General features: G+C 41.4%; 1 protein-coding gene across 1 annotated transcript in view; it reads right to left on the reverse strand.

Annotated features, from left to right (window-relative positions):
- Nucleotides 1-27987, reverse strand: part of LOC139761663 (arginine-hydroxylase NDUFAF5, mitochondrial-like) — a 68748-nt gene that overhangs the window by 11210 nt on the left and 29551 nt on the right. The window contains 3 exon segments of the mRNA XM_071685980.1: nucleotides 9336-9480; nucleotides 13991-14077; nucleotides 16909-17059. Of these exon segments, the coding sequence (XP_071542081.1) occupies nucleotides 9336-9480; nucleotides 13991-14077; nucleotides 16909-17059 (383 nt within the window).

Here is a 27987-nt window from a genome sequence, read left to right on the forward strand (position 1 = left end):
GGTCACATAGAGAGAATGAGTGAGGAAAGATTGACCAAGAGGATATATGTGTCAGAGGTGGAGGGAACGAGGAGAAGTGGGAGACCAAATTGGAGGTGGAAAGATGGAGTGAAAAAGATTTTGAGTGATTGGGGCCTGAACATGCAGGAGGGTGAAAGGCGTGCAAGGAATAGAGTGAACTGGAATGATATGGTATACCGGGGTCGACATGCTGTCAATGGATTGAACCTGGGCATGTGAAGCGTCTGGGGTAAACCATGGAAAGTTTTGAGGGGCCTGGATGTGGAAAGGGAGCTGTGGTTTCGGTGCATTATACATGACAGCTTGAGAATGAGTGTGAACGAATGTGGCCTTTGTTGTCTTTTCCTAGCGCTACCTTGTGCACATGCAGGGAGGGGGTTTTCATTTCATGTGTGGTGGGGTTGCGACGGGAATGAATAAGGGCAGACAGTATGAATTATGTACATGTGTATATATGTATATGTCTGTATGTGTATATATATGTATATCTTTCTTTCATACTATTCGCCATTTCCCGCATTAGCGAGGTAGCGTTAAGAACAGAGGACTGGACCTTTGAGGGAATATCCTCACCTGGCCCCCTTCTCTGTCCCTTCTTTTGGAAAATTAAAAAAAACGAGAGGGGAGGATTTCCAGCCCCCCGCTCCCTTCCCTTTTAGTCGCCTTCTACGACACGCAGGGAATACGCAGGAAGTATTCTTTCTCCCCTATCCCCAGGGATAATAATTATAATATACTTTACTATAATATATATTTCCTATATTAAAACAAAAATGAAGTAATACAGTACATTTGCACCTAAATTCTAGGTGCAAACTGTTTATACTTCAGTAATTTATCTATTTTTACATTCTATTTGCTGGGCATATCAGCTATCAGGGAATTTCTGTATTCATTAAGTACTGGATACTGCAGTATATAACATGGTAGGGTGTGAGCTCTGGGGGTTCTGCACACTACATTCTTTTGTCTTGTTTACTTCTTTCAACTTAAGTTCTCAGTAATATTTATACCCATCTTAATCTCATATACACCCGGTCCTTGCACCTGCTCTTACCATTTCCATATGTAAACAGTATGCTATTTTTTTTAAACATGAAGATAAGGTTTCATAGTTTCACTACTTTCATATTTTTCATTTCTTATATCTACTGATTGTATTTTCCTTATTTTGCCCCTATTTGAATGTCTGATTGTATTTTCCTTATTTTGCCCCTATTTGAATGTTTGATCACATTTAATATCTACCCCAGCCTTTTCAGTGGCTTTTACTGCAGACATGTCTACTATTTCGTTAATACTAATACCCACATGCGAAGGGACCCATACAAATGGAACACTAAATCCTTTCTTTCATATTTCATATATGAATGTTCTACAGATACCAAAAATGTTAAAAAACTGGACTACTTACTGTTCAGTGAATCTAAAGTCCCTATACTATCATAAAAAAAATTCATTTCTATTCCTCTTTGCATCTTCTTTGTCAGGTTTGTATTGCATATAACTCAGCTTGTGTTGATATGAAGTTGCTCTGCCAGTCCAATTTTGGCATCTTCAGTGCTTTGCTCTGTGTACTGCCTTATGAAAGTACCACATCCTGCCTTGCCACAACTGACCCATCACAATATACATGTAATGTGTTCACTTTGGATATATTACATATCTTATAACTAAACACAGGTTTCAGCTGTCCTAGTTCATGTAAAGATATCCTTATTGTTACAGGCATTATATCTAATTCCACCTCATGTTCTTCCTAGGGTGGAACCCTACTTTTCTAAAAACATGAGGGCCATTTCATTTCTCTATATTACTTCAATGCCCTTTCATATATACTCTCTTGCCTTGCCTCCAGAAGGTCCTCATATTTTGTAAGCCATCATGTGTATCTTGCACAAGTTTATCCCCACTAATCCCCCTCATTAAGTGAACTATATATATATATATATATATATTTTTTTTTTTTTTTTTTTTTTTATACTTTGTCGCTGTCTCCCGCGTTTGCGAGGTAGCGCAAGGAAACAGACGAAAGAAATGGCCCAACCCCCCCATACACATGTACATACACACGTCCACACACGCAAATATACACACCTACACAGCTTTCCATGGTTCACCCCAGACGCTTCACATGCCTTGATTCAATCCACTGACAGCACGTCAACCCCTGTATACCACATCGCTCCAATTCACTCTATTCCTTGCCCTCCTTTCACCCTCCTGCATGTTCAGGCCCCGATCACACAAAATCCTTTTCACTCCATCTTTCCACCTCCAATTTGGTCTCCCTCTTCTCCTCGTTCCCTCCACCTCCGACACATATATCCTCTTGGTCAATCTTTCCTCACTCATTCTCTCCATGTGCCCAAACCATTTCAAAACACCCTCTTCTGCTCTCTCAACCACGCTCTTTTTATTTCCACACATCTCTCTTACCCTTACGTTACTTACTCGATCAAACCACCTCACACCACACATTGTCCTCAAACATCTCATTTCCAGCACATCCATCCTCCTGCGCACAACTCTATCCATAGCCCACGCCTCGCAACCATACAACATTGTTGGAACTACTATTCCTTCAAACATACCCATTTTTGCTTTCCGGGATAATGTTCTCGACTTCCACACATTTTTCAAGGCTCCCAAAATTTTCGCCCCCTCCCCCACCCTATGATCCACTTCCGCTTCCATGGTTCCATCCGCTGACAGATCCACTCCCAGATATCTAAAACACTTCACTTCCTCCAGTTTTTCACCATTCAAACTCACCTCCCAATTGACTTGACCCTCAACCCTACTGTACCTAATAACCTTGCTCTTATTCACATTTACTCTTAACTTTCTTCTTCCACACACTTTACCAAACTCCGTCACCAGCTTCTGCAGTTTCTCACATGAATCCGCCACCAGCGCTGTATCATCAGCGAACAACAACTGACTCACTTCCCAAGCTCTCTCATCCCCAACAGACTTCATACCTGCCCCTCTTTCCAAAACTCTTGCATTTACCTCCCTAACAACCCCATCCATAAACAAATTAAACAACCATGGAGACATCACACACCCCTGCCGCAAACCTACATTCACCTATATATATATATATATATATATATATATATATATATATATATATATATATATATATATATATGTACAAAGGCAAAGGGGATAAGAGTGAGTGCTCAAATTACAGAGGTATAAGTTTGTTGAGTATTCCTGGTAAATTATATGGGAGGGTATTGATTGAGAGGGTGAAGGCATGTACAGAGCATCAGATTGGGGAAGAGCAGTGTGGTTTCAGAAGTGGTAGAGGATGTGTGGATCAGGTGTTTGCTTTGAAGAATGTATGTGAGAAATACTTAGAAAAGCAAATGGATTTGTATGTAGCATTTATGGATTTGGAGAAGGCATATGATAGAGTTGATAGAGATGCTCTGTGGAAGGTATTAAGAATATATGGTGTGGGAGGAAAGTTGTTAGAAACAGTGAAAAGTTTTTATCGAGGATGTAAGGCATGTGTACGTGTAGGAAGAGAGGAAAGTGATTGGTTCTCAGTGAATGTAGGTTTGCGGCTGGGGTGTGTGATGTCTCCATGGTTGTTTAATTTGTTTATGGATGGGGTTGTTAGGGAGGTAAATGCAAGAGTTTTGGAAAGAGGGGCAAGTATGAAGTCTGTTGGGGATGAGAGAGCTTGGGAAGTGAGTCAGTTGTTGTTCGCTGATGATACAGCGCTGGTGGCTGATTCATGTGAGAAACTGCAGAAGCTGGTGACTGAGTTTGGAAAAGTGTGTGGAAGAAGAAAGTTAAGAGTAAATGTGAATAAGAGCAAGGTTATTAGGTACAGTAGGGTTGAGGGTCAAGTCAATTGGGAGGTGAGTTTGAATGGAGAAAAACTGGAGGAAGTGAAGTGTTTTAGATATCTGGGAGTGGATCTGGCAGCGGATGGAACCATGGAAGCGGAAGTGGATCATAGGGTGGGGGAGGGGGCGAAAATCCTGGGGGCCTTGAAGAATGTGTGGAAGTCGAGAACATTATCTCGGAAAGCAAAAATGGGTATGTTTGAAGGAATAGTGGTTCCAACAATGTTGTATGGTTGCGAGGCGTGGGCTATGGATAGAGTTGTGCGCAGGAGGATGGATGTGCTGGAAATGAGATGTTTGAGGACAATGTGTGGTGTGAGGTGGTTTGATCGAGTGAGTAACGTAAGGGTAAGAGAGATGTGTGGAAATAAAAAGAGCGTGGTTGAGAGAGCAGAAGAGGGTGTTTTGAAGTGGTTTGGGCACATGGAGAGGATGAGTGAGGAAAGATTGACCAAGAGGATATATGTGTCGGAGGTGGAGGGAACAAGGAGAAGAGGGAGACCAAATTGGAGGTGGAAAGATGGAGTGAAAAAGATTTTGTGTGATCGGGGCCTGAACATGCAGGAGGGTGAAAGGAGGGCAAGGAATAGAGTGAATTGGAGCGATGTGGTATACCGGGGTTGACGTGCTGTCAGTGGATTGAAGCAAGGCATGTGAAGCGTCTGGGGTAAACCATGGAAAGCTGTGTAGGTATGTATATTTGCGTGTGTGAACGTATGTATATACATGTGTATGGGGGGGGGTTGGGCCATTTCTTTCGTCTGTTTCCTTGCGCTACCTCGCAAACGCGGGAGACAGCGACAAAGTATAAAAAATATATATATATATATATATATATATATATATATATATATATATATATTTTTTTTTTTTGCTTTGTCGCTGTCTCCCGCGTTTGCGAGGTTGGGCCATTTCTTTCGTCTGTTTCCTTGCGCTACCTCGCAAACGCGGGAGACAGCGACAAAGTATAAAAAAATATATATATATATATATATATATATATATATATATATATATATATATATATATATATTCTTTTCTTTCAAACTATTCGCCATTTCCCGCATTAGCGAGGTAGCGTTAAGAACAGAGGACTGAGCCTTTGAGGGACTACCCTCACCTGGCCCAATTCTCTGTTCCTTCTTTTGGAAAATTAAAAAAAAAACGAGAGGGGAGGATTTCCAGCCCCCCGCTCCCTCCCCTTTTAGTCGCCTTCTACGACACGCAGGGAATACGTGGGAAGTATTCTTGCTCCCCTATCCCCAGGGATATATATATATATATATATATATATATATATATATATATATATATATATATATATATATATTCTTTTTTTTTTTGCTTTGTCGCTGTCTCCCGCGTTTGCGAGGTAGCGCAAGGAAACAGACGAAAGAAATGGCCCAACCCCCCCCCCATACACATGTATATACATACATCCACACACGCAACTATGCATACCTACACAGCTTTCCATGGTTTACCCCAGACGCTTCACATGCCTGATTCAATCCACTGACAGCACGTCAACCCCGGTATACCACATCGCTCCAATTCACTCTATTCCTTGCCCTCCTTTCACCCTCCTGCATGTTCAGGCCCCGATCACACAAAATCTTTTTCACTCCATCTTTCCACCTCCAATTTGGTCTCCCTTATCTCCTCGTTCCCTCCACCTCCGACACATATATCCTCTTGGTCAATCTTTCCTCACTCATCTCTCCATGTGCCCAAACCACTTCAAAACACCCTCTTCTGCTCTCTCAACCACGCTCTTTTTATTTCCACACATCTCTCTTACCCTTACGTTACTCACTCGATTAAACCACCTCACACCACACATTGTCCTCAAACATCTCATTTCCAGCACATCCATCCTCCTGCGCACAACTCTATCCATAGCCCACGCCTCGCAACCATACAACATTGTTGGAACCACTATTCCTTCAAACATACCCATTTTTGCTTTCCGAGATAATGTTCTCGACTTCCACACATTCTTCAAGGCCCCAGAATTTTCGCCTCCTCCCCCACCCTATGATCCACTTCCGCTTCCATGGTTCCATCCGCTGCCAGATCCACTCCCAGATATCTAAAACACTTCACTTCCTCCAGTTTTTCTCCATTCAAACTCACCTCCCAATTGACTTGACCCTCAACCCTACTGTACCTAATAACCTTGCTCTTATTCACATTTACTCTTAACTTTCTTCTTCACACACTTTACCAAACTCAGTCACCAGCTTCTGCAGTTTCTCACATGAATCAGCCACCAGCGCTGTATCATCAGCGAACAACAACTGACTCACTTCCCAAGCTCTCTCATCCCAACAGACTTCATACTTGCCCCTCTTTCCAAAACTCTTGCATTTACCTCCCTAACAACCCCATCCATAAACAAATTAAACAACCATGGAGACATCACACACCCCTGCCGCAAACCTACATTCACTGAGAACTAATCACTTTCCTCTCTTCCTACACGTACACATGCCTTACATCCTCGATAAAAACTTTTCACTGCTTCTAACAACTTGCCTCCCACACCATATATTCTTAATACCTTCCACAGAGCATCTCTATCAACTCTATCATATGCCTTCTCCAGATCCATAAATGCTACATACAAATCCATTTGCTTTTCTAAGTATTTCTCACATACATTCTTCAAAGCAAACACCTGATCCACACATCCTCTACCACTTCTGAAACCACACTGCTCTTCCCCAATCTGATGCTCTGTACATGCCTTCACCCTCTCAATCAATACCCTCCCATATAATTTACCAGGAATACTCAACAAACTTATACCTCTGTAATTTGAGCACTCACTCTTATCCCCTTTGCCTTTGTACAATGGCACTATGCATGCATTCCTGCCAATCCTCAGGCACCTCACCGTGAGTCATACATACATTAAATAACCTTGCCAACCAGTCAACAATACAGTCACCCCCTTTTTTAATAAATTCCACTGCAATACCATCCAAACCTGCTGCCTTGCCGGCTTTCATCTTCCGCAAAGCTTTTACTACCTCTTCTCTGTTTACTAAATCATTTTCCCTAACCCTCTCACTTTGCACACCACCTCGACCAAAACACCCTATATCTGCCACTCTATCATCAAACACATTCAACAAACCTTCAAAATACTCACTCCATCTCCTTCTCACATCACCACTACTTGTCATCACCTCCCCATTTGCGCCCTTCACTGAAGTTCCCATTTGCTCCCTTGTCTTACGCACTTTATTTACCTCCTTCCAGAACATCTTTTTATTCTCCCTAAAATTTAATGATACTCTCTCACCCCAACTCTCATTTGCCCTTTCTTTCACCTCTTGCACCTTTCTCTTGACCTCCTGTCTCTTTCTTTAAAACGTCTCCCACTCAATTGCATTTTTTCCCTGCAAAAATCGTCCAAATGCCTCTCTCTTCTCTTTCACTAATACTCTTACTTCTTCATCCCACCACTCACTACCCTTTCTAATCAACCCACCTCCCACTCTTCTCATGCCACAAGCATCTTTTGCGCAATCCATCACTGATTCCCTAAATACATCATTTTTTTTTTTTTTTTTTTTTTCAAAAGAAGGAACAGAGGGGGCCAGGTGAGGATACTCCAAAAAAGGCCCAGTCCTCTGTTCTTAACGCTACCTCGCTAACGCGGGAAATGGCAAATAGTTTAAAAGAAAGAATATATATATATATATATATATATATACATTGAGATGTATAGGTATGTATATGTGTGTGTAAGAATGTGTATGTATATACATGTGTATGTGGGTGGGTTTGGGCCATTCTTTCGTCTGTTTCCTTGCGCTACCTTGCTAACGCGGGAGACAGCGATGAGGTATAATAAAAAATTTAAATAATAAATCAGCTTTCAGCTTGTGAAAAGAACCATCACCTGGTCTCCCACCACAAATGTCTCCAATTAAGGCATTTAATATAGTTGGTGAAGTAGACAAACCCTTGACAATACCACAGTTATATCACTTGTGAAAAAAAATTAATACAGTATAACATATCTTCAAAAGCTGCATGTAAACATCTTCTTAAAACAGTTGTAATCACTCACTAAGACCAGTATTCTTTAACTTCATGCTTGTCATATCTTTCCATCTTCACCATGCAGCAGTTTGCTACTTCTGTCTCACAACTTAATGGCCATCAAGGATACACTTAACCTTATGAAGGAAGTAGATCTAGTTCAATCTTGCTACACTGTTGCCATTTAACTCATTCACTGTGGAACGCTTAAAAGCTGAGGCTACCCTGTGTACAACTTAATCTTTTTTTCACTATTACAAGTAAAAATTACCATTACCATTGTAAAAACTAATGTAAGGGTGTGATGAGCCATCAGATTTGAAGTTTTACGGTGGTAGGAGCTTCCTGGCTTGTGATTTTATTCCTCTTTATACTAAATCATAAATAAACACCTTTACCCAACAGTTTATAGTACAATTTTTCTATTTTCTGTTGTCTAGTCCATTTACCTTTACTCACACTTGTTTACAATAGTGAGGTACTGCCACGGACAGACCAAAAATGGTCTTATTTCTTATTGCTCACATCCAATCTCTAACTGTCAAGGACAGAGTTCCTCTATTCAAAGCCAAGCCCCACAGACCTTTTCATGGTTCCCTCTGACTGCTTGCTATGCCAAGTTTTAGACCACTAACAGCATGTCATCCCCTGTATACCACATTGCTCCAATCTACTTTCTCCCATTACACCTCACACCCTCCTGCATGCTAAGGTGCTTGCTCCAATTCACTTTCTCCAATGTACACCTGACACCCTCCTGCATGTTAAGGCACTTGCTCCAACTCACTTTCTCCCATGTACACCTCACACCCTCCTGCATGTTAAGGTGCTTACTCTAATTCACTTTCTCTTATATACACCTCACACCCTCCTGCATGTTAAGGCACCAGTAACTCAAAGCATCTTTCACTCCGCCCTTCCACATCATTCGCTTCAATACATACCCCCATATATCATATCATTCCAACTCATTCTATCCAGTGCACACATCTTGTGCTCCTGAATACTTAGAACCTCATATCCCACAGATTCATTCACCCCAACCTAAATTATACTCCTCAGTCTCCCCCTATCCCTTGATACCTCCACTTCTGACACACACATCCTCATAGTCAGTGTTTCTTCCCTTTTCTGATCAATATGCCAAAACCATTTCATCGCACACTAGTAACCTTTTCAATCAGACTGTACTTACCACCACAACTCTCTCAGGCAGTTGTTCCTTACACAATAAATCCATCTCACAACATATGTCATCTTCAGGCATATCATTTCCAAAACATCCAACATTATTTCTTCTGAGATCAAGGCCCAAGGTTCATACTGCCAGGGCTACTTACTATACCTCCAATCTTACTGCCATTTCCCTGATCTCAAAAAGGGTTCACATACCTTGATAAATAGCACTTGCAGCTAGAAGAGTGTCACGATGTATGTGAAGTTTACGATTGACACCAGCATTATTTTCAGCCATCCCTTTTAAATCCCACATCAATTCAAATAATGATGGAAAACCCACAGTTATCTCATCTGTGTCCTGAGGAACATAAAACCATAAACATGAGTTATCAAAAAGCGAATGAATGCTACTGGCCAGCACAAAATACAAAAACCTCCTTAACCCTTTAAGTGTGGGCCATAGTAAATAAGATGTCTGCCCAGGATAGGTAAAATTAGCAAAATATTGAATATTGAAAAAAAAAAAAAAATTGAACCTAATGCATTAGACACTCAAACTAGCAAGATGCTTGTCAGTTAAAATGGTATGCCATCACCATTTTTGAATTCAGCATGTAACCCATAGCCCCAACACATGTTCCTCCTCCTTGCTTATTTCCACTGTGCTTGGAGATTGTAATTTTTTTACTCTTAATATTCAGTTACTCTAAATGGTCTCCTGGGGTGTCCAAATATGAAATTTTGCATTCATTACTATTGGAACTCCACAAAATCTTCTCTACTTATACTGCATTACAGCAGGGTGCCTGGGTGGAAGTGCATGATATTTCTATCTTAGATATCTCTGGGTAACTGAGGTTTCAGGTGTTTTCTGGAAGTTAATCAGTGATGCAGGTGATGGATGGCACCTATATATGCCACTAGAAAGCACATGGACGTGGAAAATTTGAGTATGCACATTTATTTTATTTATTTTGCTTTGTCGCTGTCTCCCGCGTTAGCGAGGTAGTGCAAGGAAACATACGAAAGAATGGCCCAACCCACCCACATACACATGTATATACATACACGTCCACACACACAAATAAACATACCTATACATCTCGACATATACATGTATATACACACACAGACATATACATATATACACGTGTACACAATTCATAGTCTGCCTTTATTCATTCCCGTCGCCACCCCGCCACACATGTAATAACAACCCCCTCCCCCCTCATGTGTGCGAGGTAGTGCTAGGAAAAGACAACAAAGGCCCCATTCGTTCACACTCAGTCTCTAGCTGTCATGTAATAATGCACCGAAACCACAGCTCCCTTTCCACATCCACGCCCCACAGAACTTTCCATGGTTTACCCCAGACACTTCACATGCCCTGGTTCAATCCACTGACAGCACATCAACCCCGGTATACCACATCGTTCCAATTCACTCTATTCCTTGCACGCCTTTCACCCTCCTGCATGTTCAGGCCCCGATCACTCAAAATCTTTTTCACACCATCTTTCCACCTCCAATTTGGTCTTCCACTTCTCCTCGTTCCCTCCACCTCTGGCACATATATCCTCTTGGTCAATCTTTCCTCACTCATTCTCTCCATGTGACCAAACCATTTCAAAACACCCTCTTCTGCTCTCTCAATCACACTATTTTTATTACCACACATCTCTCTTACCCTTACATTACTTACTCGATCAAACCACCTCACACCACATATTGTCCTCAAACATCTCATTTCCAGCACATCCACCCTCCTGCACACAACTCATAGTCCATGCCTCGCAACCATACAACATTGTTGGAACCACTATTCCTTCAAACATACCCATTTTTGCTTTCCGAGATAATGTTCTCGACTTCCACACATTCTTCAACGCTCCCAGAATTTTCGCCCCCTCCCCCACCCTATGATTCACTTCTGCTTCCATCCGCTGCCAAATCCACTCCCAGATATCTAAAACACTTCACTTCCTCCGGTTTTTCTCCATTAAAACTTACCTCCCAATTGACTTGGTCCTCAACCCTACTGTACCTAATAACCTTGCTCTTATTCACATTTACTCTTAGCTTTCTTCTTTCACACACTTTCCCAAACTCAGTTACCAACTTCTGCAGTTTCTCACCCGAATCAACCACCAGTGCTGTATCATCAGCGAACAACAGACTCACTTCCTAAGCCCTCTCATCCACAACAGACTGCATACTTGCCCCTCTCCAAAACTCTTGCATTCACTTCACTAACAATCCCATCCATAAACAAATTAAACAACCATGGAGACATCACGCACCCTGCCGCAAACCGACATTCACTGGGAACCAATCACTTTCCTCATGCCTTACATCCTCGATAAAAACTTTTCACTGCTTCTAGCAACTTACCTACCACACCATATAGTCTTAATACCTTCCACAGAGCATCTCTATCAACTCTATCATATGCCTTCTCCAGATCCATAAATGCTACATACAAATCCATCTGTTTTTCTAAGTATTTCTCATACATCTTCAAAGCAAACGCCTGATCAACGCATCCTCTACCACTTCTGAAACAACATTGCTCTTCCTCAATCTGATGCTCTGTACATGCCTTTACCCTCTCAATCAGTACCCTCCCATATAACTTCCCAAGAATACTCAACAAGCTTATACCTCTGTAATATGAACACTCACCTTTATCCCCTTTGCCTTTGTACAATGGCACTATGCATGCCTTCCGCTAATCCTCAGGCACTTCACCATGAACCATACATACATTGGATATCCTCACCAACCAGTCAACAATACAGTCACCCCCTCTTTTAATAAATTCCACTGCAATACCATCCAAACCCGCCACCTTACTGGCTTTCATCTTCTGCAAAGCTTTCACTACCTCTTCTCTCTTTACCAAACCATTCTCTCTGTCATCAAATACATTCAACAAACCTTCAAAATACTCACTCCATCTCACTTCACCACTACTTGTTATTACCTCCCGATTAGCCCCCTTCACCTATGTTCCCATTTGTTCTCGTCTTATGCACTTTATTTACCTCCTTCCAAAACATCTTTTTTTTTTTTTTTTTTTTTTTTGTCGCTGTCTCCCGTGTTTGCGAGGTAGCGCAAACATCTTTTTATTCTCCTAAAATTCAATGGTACTCTCTCACCCCAACTCTCATTTGCCATCTTTTTCACCTTTCTCTTGCCTCTTTCTTTTATACATCTAGTCATTTGCACTATTTCCCTGCAAAAATCATTCAAATGCCTCTCTCTTCTCTTTCACTAACAATCTTACTTCTTCATTCCCACCACTCACTACCATTTCTGATCTGCCCACCTTTCTCATGCCACAAGCATCTTTTGCACAAGCCATCACTGCTTCCCTAAATATATCCCATTCCTCCTGCACTCCCTTTACATCATTTGCTCTCACCTTTTTCCATTCTGCACTCGATCTCTCCTGGTACTTCCTCACACATCTCCTTTAGAAGCTCACTTACTCTCACCAGTCTCTTCACTCCAACATTCTTTCTTCTTATCTGAAAACCTCTATAAATCTTCACCTTTGCTCCACAAGATAATGATCAGACATCCCTCCTGTTGCCCCTCCCAGCACATTAACACCCAAAAGTCTCTCTTTCATGCACCTATCAATTAACATGTAATCCCATTATGCTCTCTGGCCATCTCTCCTACTTACATATGTATACTTTTTAAACCAGGTATTCCCAATCACCACTCCTTTTTCAGCACACAAATCTAAAAGCTCTTCGCCATTTCCATTTAGACACTGAACATCCTATATACACTAATAATACCCTCAACTGCCACATTACTCACCTTTGCATTCATATCACCCATCACTATAACCCGATCTCTAGCATCAAAGCTGCTAACACACTCACTCAGCTGTCACCCAAAACACTTGCCTCTCATGATCTTTGTTCTCATGACCAGATACATAGGCACCAATAATCACCCATCACTCTCCATCCACTTTTAGTTTTACCCGTATCAATCTAGAGTTTACTTTCTTCCACTCTATCACATACTCCCACAACTCCTCCTATAGGAGTAGTGCTACTCCTTCCTTTGCTCTTATCCTCTCACCAACCCCTGACTTTACTCCCAAGACATTTCCAAACCACTCTTCTCTTTTATCCTTGAGATTCGTTTCACTCGGAGCCAAAACATCCAGGTTTCTTTCCTCAAACACTACCTATCTCTCCTTTTTTCTCTTCTTGGTTACATCCACACACATTTAGACACCCCAAACTGAGCCTTAGAGGAGAATGAGCACTCTCTGCATGACTCCTTCTTCTGTTTCCCCTTTTAGAGAGTTAAAATACAAGAAGGGGAGGGTTTCTAGCCTCCCTGCTCCCATCTCCTTTAGTTGCCTTCTAAGACGCGCAGGGAATGCGTGGGAAGTAGTCCTTCTCCCCTATGAATATTGATTTGAATGGTGTGCAAATCTAATTATAGTTAAACCTTATAGATGAATTTTCATCTGGTCAGCAGCACATCAGTCCCAATATGAGAATTTTACTTAATTTTGTGAAGTACCCATCACAAAAATAACCAAATGATGGTTGCTTTACAAAAAGCTATGGCAGAACTTCATGCAACAATCTTTAATGCATTTATGGTGGACAGTCTTCTACAAATTAACTGGAGATTAAAGACAAGTAAGGAGGATTCAGTGATACACATATATAATATGGACTAGAATAAGAGGCCATACATTTATTATGCAATGGCACTGAACAGTTGAAGATTCTTCTCAATACTGTGACTTGCACATGAAAACTTATTTATTAAGAATATGTCAAGATGTTTGGAAAAAACAATCTATTATTAAAATACAATAAAAATCTTACAATTGTCAGCATGGTGAAGCCACACTGGTTTAGGAGGGCTCCAATGTCACGAATCTCCGTGAAGGGTGACACATGGGAAGAAAAGCCCTGAAAAATAAATGAATATAAAACTTGTTTTTCCAGCTATGGCTACTGATAAAACATGCTTTACTTTTGTTTTTGTTACTGATAAAACATGCTTTACTTTTGTTTTTGTAATTTCTTCCAGCAACATTTAATATAATCTAGATTTTTTAGTATTATTTTACCGTAGATGGAATTGAGCAGGGTTATAACAACACAGATAAACATATCATCTAAACTAAAAATCAGAGAGAGAAAGGCAGTTTACCTAAAGGCTGCTTGAAATTTAAGATGAACGAGTTAATGAATTAAATTCATCTTAGGTGAATAACAGTGAGATTATTTGTGTGTTATGTGTGTGTGCTCCAACCTTCTGGCTAACTATATTTCCATGAAGTTACGTATATTCAATTTGCATTACTTTTTCAGATTATTCTATTCTATTTTGCTTTGTCGCTGTCTCCCACATTAGCGAGGTAGCGCAAGGAAACAGACGAAAGAATGGCCCAACCCACTCACATACACATGTATATACATACACGTCCACACACACAAATATACATACCTATACATCTCAATGTACACATACATATACACACAGACATATACATATATACACATGTACATAATTCATACTGTCTGCCTTTATTTATTCCCATCGCCACCTCGCCACACATGGAATAACAACCCTCTCCCTCCTCATGTGTGCGAGGTAGCGCTAGGAAAAGACAACAAAGGCCCCATAAGTTCACACTCAGTCTCTAGCTGTCATGTAATAATGCACCGAAACCACAGCTCCCTTTCCACATCCACGCCCCACAGAACTTTCCATGGTTTACCCCAGATGCTTCACATGCCCTGGTTCAATCCATTGACAGCACATCAACCCCGGTATACCACATCGTTCCAATTCACTCTATTCCTTGCACACCTTTCACCCTCCTGCATGTTCAGGCCCCGATCACTCAAAATCTTTTTCACTCCATCTTTCCACCTCCAATTTGGTCTCCCACTTCTCCTCGTTCCCCCCACCTCTGACACATATATTCTCTTGGTCAATCTTTCCTCACTCATTCTCTCCATGTGACCAAACCACTTCAAAACACCCTCTTCTGCTCTCTCAACCACACTCTTTCTATTTCCACACATCTCTCTTACCCTTACATTACTTACTTGATCAAACCACCTCACACCACATATTGTCCTCAAACATCTCATTTCCAGCACATCCACCCTCCTGCGCACAACTCTATCCATAGCCCATGCCTCGCAACCATACAATTTTGTTGGAACCACTATTCCTTCAAATTTTTATCAAGTTTGCCAAAAATTCATTCATAATTTCTGAACAACCCATCATTTGGAGCCCATTTCATATGGTCAAAAGATTAACCACAATGAGAAAATGTTTTCACACACCAAAAGTAGCTTTACATTTCTCTCAAATAGTTCATGATACTGAATCCTAAAATGTTCTCAGCACTAAAACAAATATGCTGTACTTGGTTCAAATTTCTCTCCTCAGTTTATTTACATTTATGCCACACATTGCCATAGTCTATGTCTTCTTTCTCAGTTGTTAGTTTATACATAAAAAAAAAAAAATCTTTGCTTATGCTTGTTTGAATTCCATTTGCATTATGATTGGCATTTTGTAAGAAGGAGTTACAGATGTCAAATGCCTTGGAGTGTAAAGTGGTGCCCTTCACCATTTCAAACGCCCTGTGTCAGAATGCTGGTTGTATATTTTCTCATTAAACCTTAATTACTGTGTGTTTTAGCTTCTTCTTATTCTTCATATTTTTGTTTCCTATCTTCATATACTGTTTTGTACCAACTTTTTTCTTGAAACTAATATCTTTTTCATCTATGATCTGTCATTTCAAAATGCAGGTTTTCCAACTCCCTATCAAGCCTTTAGATTTAATGAGTATTTTCCCTTCCCTTTTCCTCTTTAGCGCTTGCCTTAAAGTCTTAAGGACTTTTGTCCATACCTGGAGTCTTCAACAAAAGTGAAAGTTTTATAGTTCTAAGATACAATTCCTTGATTATCATAAGATCTCTTGCAAAGTTTCTAAATGCTGTTTCACTGCACCTTATATACAAATTTATCTCATCTGTGCAGTGCAGTATCAAAAAATCATACCATTATGTAAATAATTTTAGCAAATAACAAAAACATCATAACTAGCATATGATGTATGTCATGAGTATCAATTGTAACCTACAAAATTTTTAATTATTTTTTTCCAACCAAACAAAATAGAGAGAGAAGGATGATCTTTTAAACAATCATGTTTCAGTAAAATAAGTAAGTAAAAGCACTTTTCCTTCACTTTTTAAGAGTAAAGGTGCATATACTTATTAACTTGCAAAAATATGTATCCCATGGTATCTATCTTTGCCTGAAATACAAGCTATAAGGTTGGACTTCCCTTCATTCAGCACTCCTGACTTTTAGCACTTTAAATAAAAATCAGTTTCCCCAGTCAAGTAAATTATGTATCTCCATGCCCTGAAATCTAATTCTTTCATCAAGGCCACAAGGGAGTAACTAAGGTGTAAATATGAAGTTTCTATCCCTTATTGTTCTTGAGTTTTGTGGAAACAAAGAAAGTGTCCACACATAAACAGATACAATGGTGACAATGTCACATATACACTATCCTATGTGTAGTGGCTTTACATAAATAAAATAATTTACTGTACTTTTGCTCTAAACAAAAACTATAAAAGAATAATCAACCCCGATGAACATAAATTTAGGAGCAAGTTCCATGGAGATTTGTTGCAAGACAATATTACAGTACTTTCAGACAGTCCAAAGACAGATAAGTTCTAAGAGCTAAACTTACCCCTTCTCTTTCCAATTCTGCAAGCACAAGTGAAGAACGTAACTCAAATAAAGTGTCTCCTCCAAACATGGATGCTAAAAACACTCCATCCTCCTTTAGCACTCTGTAGATCTCCTTCAGACATCCAGGGAGGTTATTAACCCAGTGAAGGCTGCAATCAAGAGTATAACACAGCAGTCATCAAACACCAACTAAAACAAAATGTTGGTCTGAACTATCAGGCTACCCATTTTTCTCATCTTTAAATCTTCTCTTCACTGTTTCCAATATTCAAATCAGTATTGTATTGATCGAGTAAGTAATGAAAGGGTAAGAGAGAGGTGTGGTAATAAAAAGAGTGATTAAGAGAGCAGAAGAGGGTGTGTTGAAATGGTTTGGTCACATGGAGAGCATGAGTGAGGAAAGATTGACAAAGAGGATACCTGTGTCAGAGGTGGAGGGAACGAGGAGAAGTGGGAGACCAGATTGGAGGTGGAAAGATGGAGTGAATAAGATTTTGAGCAATCAGGGCCTGAACATACAGGAGGGTGAAAGGTGTGCAAGGACTAGAGTGAATTGGAACAATGTGGTATACTGGGCTCGGCATGCTGTCAATGAATTGAACAAGGGCATGTGAAGCATCGAGGGTAAACCATGGAAAGGTCTGTGGGGCCTGGATGTGAAAAAAGGGAGCTGTGGTTTTGATGCATTACACATGACAGCTAGAGACTGAATGTGAATGAATGTGACCTTTTTTGTCTTTTCCTAGTGCTAACTCGATGGAGGGGGGGGGGATGCTAATTCAGGTGTGGTGGGGTGGCAATGGGAATGGATGAAGGCAGCAAATATGAATACGTACATGTGTATATATGTAAATGTCTGAGTATGTATATGTTGAAATGTATGTGTATGTATAAGTGCATGTATGGGCATTTATGTATATACATGTGTATGTGGGTGGGTTGGGCCATTCCTCGTCTGTTTCCTTGCATTACCTCGCTAATGCAGGAGACGGCGATTAAGTATAATAACATATACTAATATATATATATATTCTTTTCTTTTCTTTTAAACTATTCGCCATTTCCCGCGCTAGCGAGGTAGCGTTAAGAACAGAGGACTGGGCATTTTTTGGAATATCCTCACCTGGCCCCCTCTGTTCCTTCTTTCGAAAAAAAAAAAAAACGAGAGGGGAGGATTTCCAGCCCCCCACTCCCTCCCCTTTTAGTCGCCTTCTACGACACGCAGGGAATACGTGGGAAGTATTCTTAATCCCCTATCCCTAGGGACAATATAGCATAAGTGGGAGGCCATTTGTGTGGCCAGTAGTGAAATACCACTACTTTGATTGTTTCTCTACTTACTCGGTGAGACGGAACCAGAGCTTTCCCCAGGCGGGATAGACTCCTCCTTCTAGACCTAAGCGGCGGAAGGGTTCCTTCTCTCTTACTACTACTGTGGTTCACTTCATCTTCATTTCGAAGATAGATATTTAATTAAGTATTTAATTAAGATATTTAATTAAGTATATATATATATATTTTTTTTTTTTTTTTTTATACTTTGTCGCTGTCTCCCGCGTTTGCGAGGTAGCGCAAGGAAACAGACAAAAGAAATGGCCCAACCCACCCCCATACACATGTATATACATACGTCCACACACGCAAATATACATACCTGCACAGCTTTCCATGGTTTACCCCAGACGCTTCACATGCCTTGATTCAATCCACTGACAGCACGTCAACCCCGGTATACCACATCGATCCAATTCACTCTATTCCCTGCCCTCCTTTCACCCTCCTGCATGTTCAGGCCCCGATCACACAAAATCTTTTTCACTCCATCTTTCCACCTCCAATTTGGTCTCCCTCTTCTCCTCGTTCCCTCCACCTCCGACACATATATCCTCTTGGTCAATCTTTCCTCACTCATCCTCTCCATGTGCCCAAACCACTTCAAAACACCCTCTTCTGCTCTCTCAACCACGCTCTTTTTATTTCCACACATCTCTCTTACCCTTACGTTACTCACTCGATAAAACCACCTCACACCACACATTGTCCTCAAACATCTCATTTCCAGCACATCCATCCTCCTGCGCACAACTCTATCCATAGCCCACGCCTCGCAACCATACAACATTGTTGGAACAACTATTCCTTCAAACATACCCATTTTTGCTTTCCGAGATAATGTTCTCGACTTCCACACATTCTTCAAGGCCCCCAGAATTTTCGCCCCCTCCCCCACCCTATGATCCACTTCCGCTTCCATGGTTCCATCCGCTGCCAGATCCACTCCCAGATATCTAAAACACTTCACTTCCTCCAGTTTTTCTCCATTCAAACTCACCTCCCAATTGACTTGACCCTCAACCCTACTGTACCTAATAACCTTGCTCTTATTCACATTTACTCTTAACTTTCTTCTTCCACACACTTTACCAAACTCAGTCACCAGCTTCTGCAGATTTCTCCACTGAAATCCGCCACCAGCGCTTGTATCATCAGCGAAACATCAACTGGACTCAATTCCCAAGGCTCTTCATCCCCAACAGACTTATATACTTGCCCCTCTTCCAATGGACTCTTTGCATTTACCTCTCCTAACAAACCCCATCCATAAACAAAATTTAACAACCATGGAGACATCACACACCCCTTGCCGCAATACCTACATTCACTGAGGAAACCAAACACTTTCTCTCTTCTAACTCACATGCCTTACATCCTCGATAAAAAAATTTTCACTGTTCTAACAATTGCCTCCCAAACCTTATATTCTAATACCTTTGATTTTTCCCACAGGCATCTCTCTCTCTCTCTCTCTCTCTCTTCTCTCTTCTCTATCTCTATGTATATATACTATATAAATATATAATAATATATATATATAGATATATATATTATATTTTTTCATACTATCGACTTTCCTGCCATTGGCGAGGTAGCGCGTTATGAACAGAGGAATGGGCCTTTGAGGGAATTTTCCTCAACCTGGCCCCTTCTCTGTTCCTTCTTTTGGAAAAGTAAAAAAAAAATGAGAGGGGAGGATGTCCTGCCTCCCGCTCCTTCCATTTTAGTCGCCTTCTAGACACGCCAGGGAATATTGTGGGAAGTAATTCTTTCTCCCCTTATCCCAAGGGATATATAAATATATATATTATATTTTTATATCTATATTATATATATATATATATATTATATATATATCTATAATATATTATAGTTATTTTATTTATTTATTTTGCTTTGTCGATGTCCCAGTGTTTGCGATAAGGTAGCGCAAGGAATACAGACGAAAGGAATTGGCCCAACCCTTCCCATACACATGTTATATACACACACGTCTACACAGCAAATTCAACCCATACCTATATGTTATCAATGTACCACATAATACCACACCCCCTCACTGACACTACTTATATACCCATGCACAAAGTGCCACTGTCCTGCCTTTACATTCCCATCGCCACCCCGCCACACATGGTTACCATCCCCCTCCCCACTCATGTGTGCGGAGGGTAGCGCTAGGAAAATGACAAACAATGGCCCCATTCGTTCACACTCCAGGGTCTCTAGTGTCATGCATATTGCCCGGAAACCACAGCTCCTTTCCGCATCTAGGCCCCACACAACTTTCCATGGATTACCCCAGTTGCTTCACTTGGCCCTGATTCAAATCACTGACTGCATGTCAACCCCAGTAGACCACATTGATCCAATTCACTCTATTCCCTTTCCCCCTTTTCCCCCCTCCTGCATGTTTTAAAGGCCCCCCCCCCTTTAAAAAAATCTTTTTCACTCCATTTTTCCACCTCCTTTGGTTCCCCTTTCCTGTTCCCTCCACCCCCGACCATTTTCCCCTTGGTAAATCTTTTCATCATCCCCCCATGTCCCAAAAAACCATTCAAAAACACCTTTTGCTTCTAAACCCAGCTCTTTTTTTTTCCACCATTCTCTTACCTTACTTATCCCCCCGAAAAACACTCACACCCCACATGTCCTAAAATCTCTTTCCAGCACTCCCCCCTTGGCACAACTCTACCCATAGCCCACCCCCTCGCAACCAACAACATTGTTGAAACCCCCATTCCCTTAAAACATCCCTTTTTGTTTCCGAAATAATGTTCCGATTTCCCAACATTTTAAAGGCCCCCGGGAATTTTTGCCCCCTCCCCACCCATGATCCTTTTCCTTTCCCATGGTTCCATCCCTGCCAAATCCCCCAGATATCTAAAAAACTTTCACTTCCTCCATTTTTCTCCCCTTTTTTCCCCAAACTTTTAAAAACCTCCAAATTTCCCTTTAACCCCCACCCTTTTTCCTATACCTTTTTTTTAAAACCCCCCTTTTGAAAAAATCTTAATTCCCCCCCAAAATTTACCCCCCTTTTCAAAATTCTTGCTTTTACCCCCTAAACCCCATCCAAAAAAAATTAAACAACCAGGGGAGACATCCACACCCCTGCCGCAAACCTACATTCACTGAGAACCAATCACTTTCCTCTCTTCCTACACGTACACATGCCTTACATCCTCGATAAAAACTTTTCACTGCTTCTAACAACTTGCCTCCCACACCATATATTCTTAATACCTTCCACAGAGCATCTCTATCAACTCTATCATATGCCTTCTCCAGATCCATAAATGCTACATACAAATCCATTTGCTTTTCTAAGTATTTCTCACATACATTCTTCAAAGCAAACACCTGATCCACACATCCTCTACCACTTCTGAAACCACACTGCTCTTCCCCAATCTGATGCTCTGTACATGCCTTCACCCTCTCAATCAATACCCTCCCATATAACTTACCAGGAATACTCAACAAACTTATACCTCTGTAATTTGAGCACTCACTCTTATCCCCTTTGCCTTTGTACAATGGCACTATGCACGCATTCCGCCAATCCTCAGGCACCTCACCATGAGTCATACATACATTAAATAACCTTACCAACCAGTCAACAATACAGTCACCCCCTTTTTTAACAAATTCCACTGCAATACCATCCAAACCTGCTGCCTTGCCGGCTTTCATCTTCCGCAAAGCTTTCACTACCTCTTCTCTGTTTACCAAATCATTTTCCCTAACCCTCTCACTTTGCACACCACCTCGACCAAAACACCCTATATCTGCCACCCTATATATATATATATATATATTTTCTTTTCTTTCTTTCAAACTATTCGCCATTTCCTGCATTAGCGAGGTAGCGTTAAGAACAGAGGACTGGGCCTTTGAGGGAATACCCTCACCTGGCCCAATTCTCTGTTCCTTCTTTTGGAAAATCAAAAAAAAAAACGAGAGGGGAGGATTTCCAGCCCCCCGCTCCCTCCCCTTTTAGTCGCCTTCTACGACACGCAGGGAATACGTGGGAAGTATTCTTTCTCCCCTATCCCCAGGGATAATATATATATATATATATATATATATATATATATATATATATATATATATATATATATATATATATATATATATATATATATGTTAGCGGTTTTGATGCACGAGACCGGGTTATAGTGATGGGTGATTTGAATGCAAAGGTGAGTAATGTGGCAGTTGAGGGAATAATTGGTATGCATGGGGTGTTCAGTGTTGTAAATGGAAATGGTGAAGAGCTTGTAGATTTATGTGCTGAAAAAGGACTGATGATTGGGAATACCTGGTTTAAAAAGCGAGATATACATAAGTATACTTATGTAAGTAGGAGAGATGGCCAGAGAGCGTTATTGGATTACGTGTTAATTGACAGGCGTGCGAAAGAGAGACTTTTGGATGTTAATGTGCTGAGAGGTGCAACTGGAGGGATGTCTGATCATTATCTTGTGGAGGCTAAGGTGAAGATTAGTATGGGTTTTCAGAAAAGAGGAGTGAATGTTGGGGTGAAGAAGGTGGTGAGAGTAAGTGAGCTTGGGAAGGAGACCTGTGTGGGGAAGTACCAGGAGAGACTGTGTACAGAATGGAAAAAGGTGAGAACAATGGAAGTAAGGGGAGTGGGGGAGGAATGGGATGTATTTAGGGAATCAGTGATGGATTGCGCAAAAGATGCTTGTGGCATGAGAAGAGTGGGAGGTGGGCTGTTTAGAAAGGGTAGTGAGTGGTGGGATGAAGAAGTAAGAGTATTAGTGAAAGAGAAGAGAGAGGCATTTGGACGATTTTTGCAGGGAAAAAATGCAATTGAGTGGGAGAAGTATAAAAGAAAGAGACAGGAGGTCAAGAGAAAGGTGCAAGAGGTGAAAAAAAGGGCAAATGAGAGTTGGGGTGAGAGACTATCAGTAAATTTTAGGGAGAATAAAAAGATGTTCTGGAAGGAGGTAAATAGGGTGCGTAAGACAAGGGAGCAAATGGGAACTTCAGTGAAGGGCGTAAATGGGGAGGTGATAACAAGTAGCGGTGATGTGAGAAGGAGATGGAATGAGTATTTTGAAGGTTTGTTGAATGTGTCTGATGACAGAGTGGCAGATATAGGGTGCTTTGGTCGAGGTGGTGTGCAAAGTGAGAGGGTTAGGGAAAATGAGTTGGTAAACAGAGAAGAGGTAGTAAAAGCTTTGCGGAAGATGAAAGCCGGCAAGGCAGCAGGTTTGGATGGTATTGCAGTGGAATTTATTAAGAAAGGGGGTGACTGTATTGTTGACTGGTTGGTAAGGTTATTTAATGTATGTATGACTCATGGTGAGGTGCCTGAGGATTGGCGGAATGCGTGCATAGTGCCATTGTACAAAGGCAAAGGGGATAAGAGTGAGTGCTCAAATTACAGAGGTATAAGTTTGTTGAGTATTCCTGGTAAATTATATGGGAGGGTATTGATTGAGAGGGTGAAGGCATGTACAGAGCATCAGATTGGGGAAGAGCAGTGCGGTTTCAGAAGTGGTAGAGGATGTGTGGATCAGGTGTTTGCTTTGAAGAATGTATGTGAGAAATACTTAGAAAAGCAAATGGATTTGTATGTAGCATTTATGGATCTGGAGAAGGCATATGATAGAGTTGATAGAGATGCTCTGTGGAAGGTATTAAGAATATATGGTGTGGGAGGCAAGTTGTTAGAAGCAGTGAAAAGTTTTTATCGAGGATGTAAGGCATGTGTACGTGTAGGAAGAGAGGAAAGTGATTGGTTCTCAGTGAATGTAGGTTTGCGGCAGGGGTGTGTGATGTCTCCATGGTTGTTTAATTTGTTTATGGATGGGGTTGTAAGGGAGGTAAATGCAAGAGTCCTGGAAAGAGGGGCAAGTATGAAGTCTGTTGGGGATGAGAGAGCTTGGGAAGTGAGTCAGTTGTTGTTCGCTGATGATACAGCGCTGGTGGCTGATTCATGTGAGAAACTGCAGAAGCTGGTGACTGAGTTTGGTAAAGTGTGTGGAAGAAGAAAGTTGAGAGTAAATGTGAATAAGAGCAAGGTTATTAGGTACAGTAGGGGTGAGGGTCAAGTCAATTGGGAGGTGAGTTTGAATGGAGAAAAACTGGAGGAAGTGAAGTGTTTTAGATATCTGGGAGTGGATCTGTCAGCGGATGGAACCATGGAAGCGGAAGTGGATCATAGGGTGGGGGAGGGGGCGAAAATTTTGGGAGCCTTGAAAAATGTGTGGAAGTCGAGAACATTATCTCGGAAAGCAAAAATGGGTATGTTTGAGGGAATAGTGGTTCCAACAATGTTGTATGGTTGCGAGGCGTGGGCTATGGATAGAGATGTGCGCAGGAGGATGGATGTGCTGGAAATGAGATGTTTGAGGACAATGTGTGGTGTGAGGTGGTTTGATCGAGTAAGTAACGTAAGGGTAAGAGAGATGTGTGGAAATAAAATGAGCGTGGTTGAGAGAGCAGAAGAGGGTGTTTTGAAATGGTTTGGGCACATGGAGAGAATGAGTGAGGAGAGATTGACCAAGAGGATATATGTGTCGGAGGTGGAGGGAACGAGGAGAAGAGGGAGACCAAATTGGAGGTGGAAAGATGGAGTGAAAAAGATTTTGTGTGATCGGGGCCTGAACATGCAGGAGGGTGAAAGGAGGGCAAGAAATAGAGTGAATTGGAGTCATGTGGTATACAGGGGTTGACGTGCTGTCAGTGGATTGAAGCAAGGCATGTGAAGCGTCTGGGGTAAACCATGGAAAGCTGTGTAGGTATGTATATTTGCGTGTGTGGACGTGTGTATGTACATGTGTATGGGGGGGGGGGTTGGGCCATTTCTTTCGTCTGTTTCCTTGCGCTACCTCGCAAACGCGGGAGACAGCGACAAAGTATAAAAAAAAAAAAAAAAAAAAAAAAATATATATATATATATTTATGTGCTGAAAAAGGACTGATGATTGGGAATACCTGGTTTAAAAAGCGAGATATACATAAGTATACTTATGTAAGTAGGAGAGATGGCCAGAGAGCGTTATTGGATTACGTGTTAATTGACAGGCGCGCGAAAGAGAGACTTTTGGATGTTAATGTGCTGAGAGGTGCAACTGGAGGGATGTCTGATCATTATCTTGTGGAGGCTAAGGTGAAGATTTGTATGGGTTTTCAGAAAAGAAGAGTGAATGTTGGGGTGAAGAGGGTGGTGAGAGTATGTGAGCTTGGGAAGGAGACTTGTGTGAGTAAGTACCAGGAGAGACTGAGTACAGAATGGAAAAAGGTGAGAAAAATGGAAGTAAGGGGAGTGGGGGAGGAATGGGATGTAGTTAGGGAATCAGTGATGGATTGCACAAAAGATGCTTGTGGCATGAGAAGAGTGGGAGATGGGTTGATTAGAAAGGGTAGTGAGTGGTGGGATGAAGAAGTAAGAGTATTAGTGAAAGAGAAGAGAGAGGCATTTGGACGATTTTTGCAGGGAAAAAATGCAATTGAGTGGGAGATGTATAAAAGAAAGAGACAGGAGGTCAAGAGAAAGGTGCAAGAGGTGAAAAAAAAAAGGGCAAATGAGAGTTGGGGTGAGAGAGTATCATTAAATTTTAGGGAGAATAAAAAGATGTTCTGGAAGGAGGTAAATAAAGTGCGTAAGACAAGGGAGCAAATGGGAACTTCAGTGAAGGGCGCAAATGGGGAGGTGATAACAAGTAGTGGTGATGTGAGAAGGAGATGGAGTGAGTATTTTGAAGATTTGTTGAATGTGTTTGATGATAGAGTGGCAGATATAGGGTGTTTTGGTCGAGGTGGTGTGCAAAGTGAGAGGATTAGGGAAAATGATTTGGTAAACAGAGAAGAGGTAGTAAAAGCTTTGCGGAAGATGAAAGCCGGCAAGGCAGCAGGTTTGGATGGTATTGCAGTGGAATTTATTAAAAAAGGGGGTGACTGTATTGTTGACTGGTTGGTAAGGTTATTTAATGTATGTATGACTCATGGTGAGGTGCCTGAGGATTGGCGGAATGCGTGCATAGTGCCTTTGTACAAAGGCAAAGGGGATAAGAGTGAGTGCTCAAATTACAGAGGTATAAGTTTGTTGAGTATTCCTGGTAAATTATATGGAAGGGTATTGATTGAGAGGGTGAAGGCATGTACAAAGCATCAGACTGGGGAAGAGCAGTGTGGTTTCAGAAGTGGTAGAGGATGTGTGGATCAGGTGTTTGCTTTGAAGAATGTATGTGAGAAATACTTAGAAAAGCAAATGGATTTGTATGTAGCATTTATGGATCTGGAGAAGGCATATGATAGAGTTGATAGAGATGCTCTGTGGAAGGTATTAAGAATATATGGTGTGGGAGGCAAGTTGTTAGAAGCAGTGAAAAGTTTTTATCGAGGATGTAAGGCATGTGTACGTGTAGGAAGAGAGGAAAGTGATTGGTTCTCAGTGAATGTAGGTTTGCGGCAGGGGTGTGTGATGTCTCCATGGTTGTTTAATTTGTTTATGGATGGGGTTGTTAGGGAGGTGAATGCAAGAGTTTTGGAAAGAGGGGCAAGTATGAAGTCTGTTGGGGATGAGAGAGCTTGGGAAGTTAGTCAGTTGTTGTTCGCTGATGATACAGCGCTGGTGGCTGATTCATGTGAGAAACTGCAGAAGCTGGTGACTGAGTTTGGTAAAGTGTGTGGAAGAAGAAAGTTAAGAGTAAATGTGAATAAGAGCAAGGTAATTAGGTACAGTAGGGTTGAGGGTCAAGTCAATTGGGAGGTAAGTTTGAATGGAGAAAAACTGGAGGAAGTAAAGTGTTTTAGATATCTGGGAGTGGATCTGGCAGCGGATGGAACCATGGAAGCGGAAGTGGATCATAGGGTGGGGGAGGGGGCGAAAATTCTGGGGGCCTTGAAGAATGTGTGGAAGTCGAGAACATTATCTCGGAAAGCAAAAATGGGTATATTTGAAGGAATAGTGGTTCCAACAATGTTGTATGGTTGCGAGGCGTGGGCTATGGCTAGAGTTGTGCGCAGGAGGATGGATGTGCTGGAAATGAGATGTTTGAGGACAATGTGTGGTGTGAGGTGGTTTGATCGAGTAAGTAACGTAAGGGTAAGAGAGATGTGTGGAAATAAAAAGAGCGTGGTTGAGAGAGCAGAAGAGGGTGTTTTGAAATGGTTTGGGCACATGGAGAGAATGAGTGAGGCAAGATTGACCAAGAGGATATATGTGTCGGAGGTGGAGGGAACGAGGAGAAGTGGGAGACCAAATTGGAGGTGGAAAGATGGAGTGAAAAAGATTTTGTGTGATCGGGGCCTGAACATGCAGGAGGGTGAAAGGAGGGCAAGGAATAGAGTGAATTGGATCGATGTGGTATACCGGGTTGACGTGCTGTCAGTGGATTGAATCAGGGCATGTGAAGCGTCTGGGGTAAACCATGGAAAGCTGTGTAGGTATGTATATTTGCGTGTGTGGACATATGTATATACATGTGTATGGGGGTGGGTTGGGCCATTTCTTTCGTTTCTTTCCTTGCGCTACCTCGCAAACGTGGGAGATAGTGACAAAGCAGAAAAAAAAAAAAATGTCTTTTTAAACCAGGTATTCCCAATCACCAGTCCTTTTTCAGCACATAAATCTACAAGCTCTTCACCATTTCCATTTACAACACTGAACACCCCATGTATACCAATTATTCCCTCAACTGCCACATTACTCACCTTTGCATTCAAATCACCCATCACTATAACCCGGTCTCGTGCATCAAAA

The sequence above is a fragment of the Panulirus ornatus genome, chromosome 41, assembly GCF_036320965.1.
Source record: "Panulirus ornatus isolate Po-2019 chromosome 41, ASM3632096v1, whole genome shotgun sequence".
In the NCBI taxonomy this organism is placed as follows: Eukaryota; Metazoa; Arthropoda; class Malacostraca; order Decapoda; family Palinuridae; genus Panulirus; species Panulirus ornatus.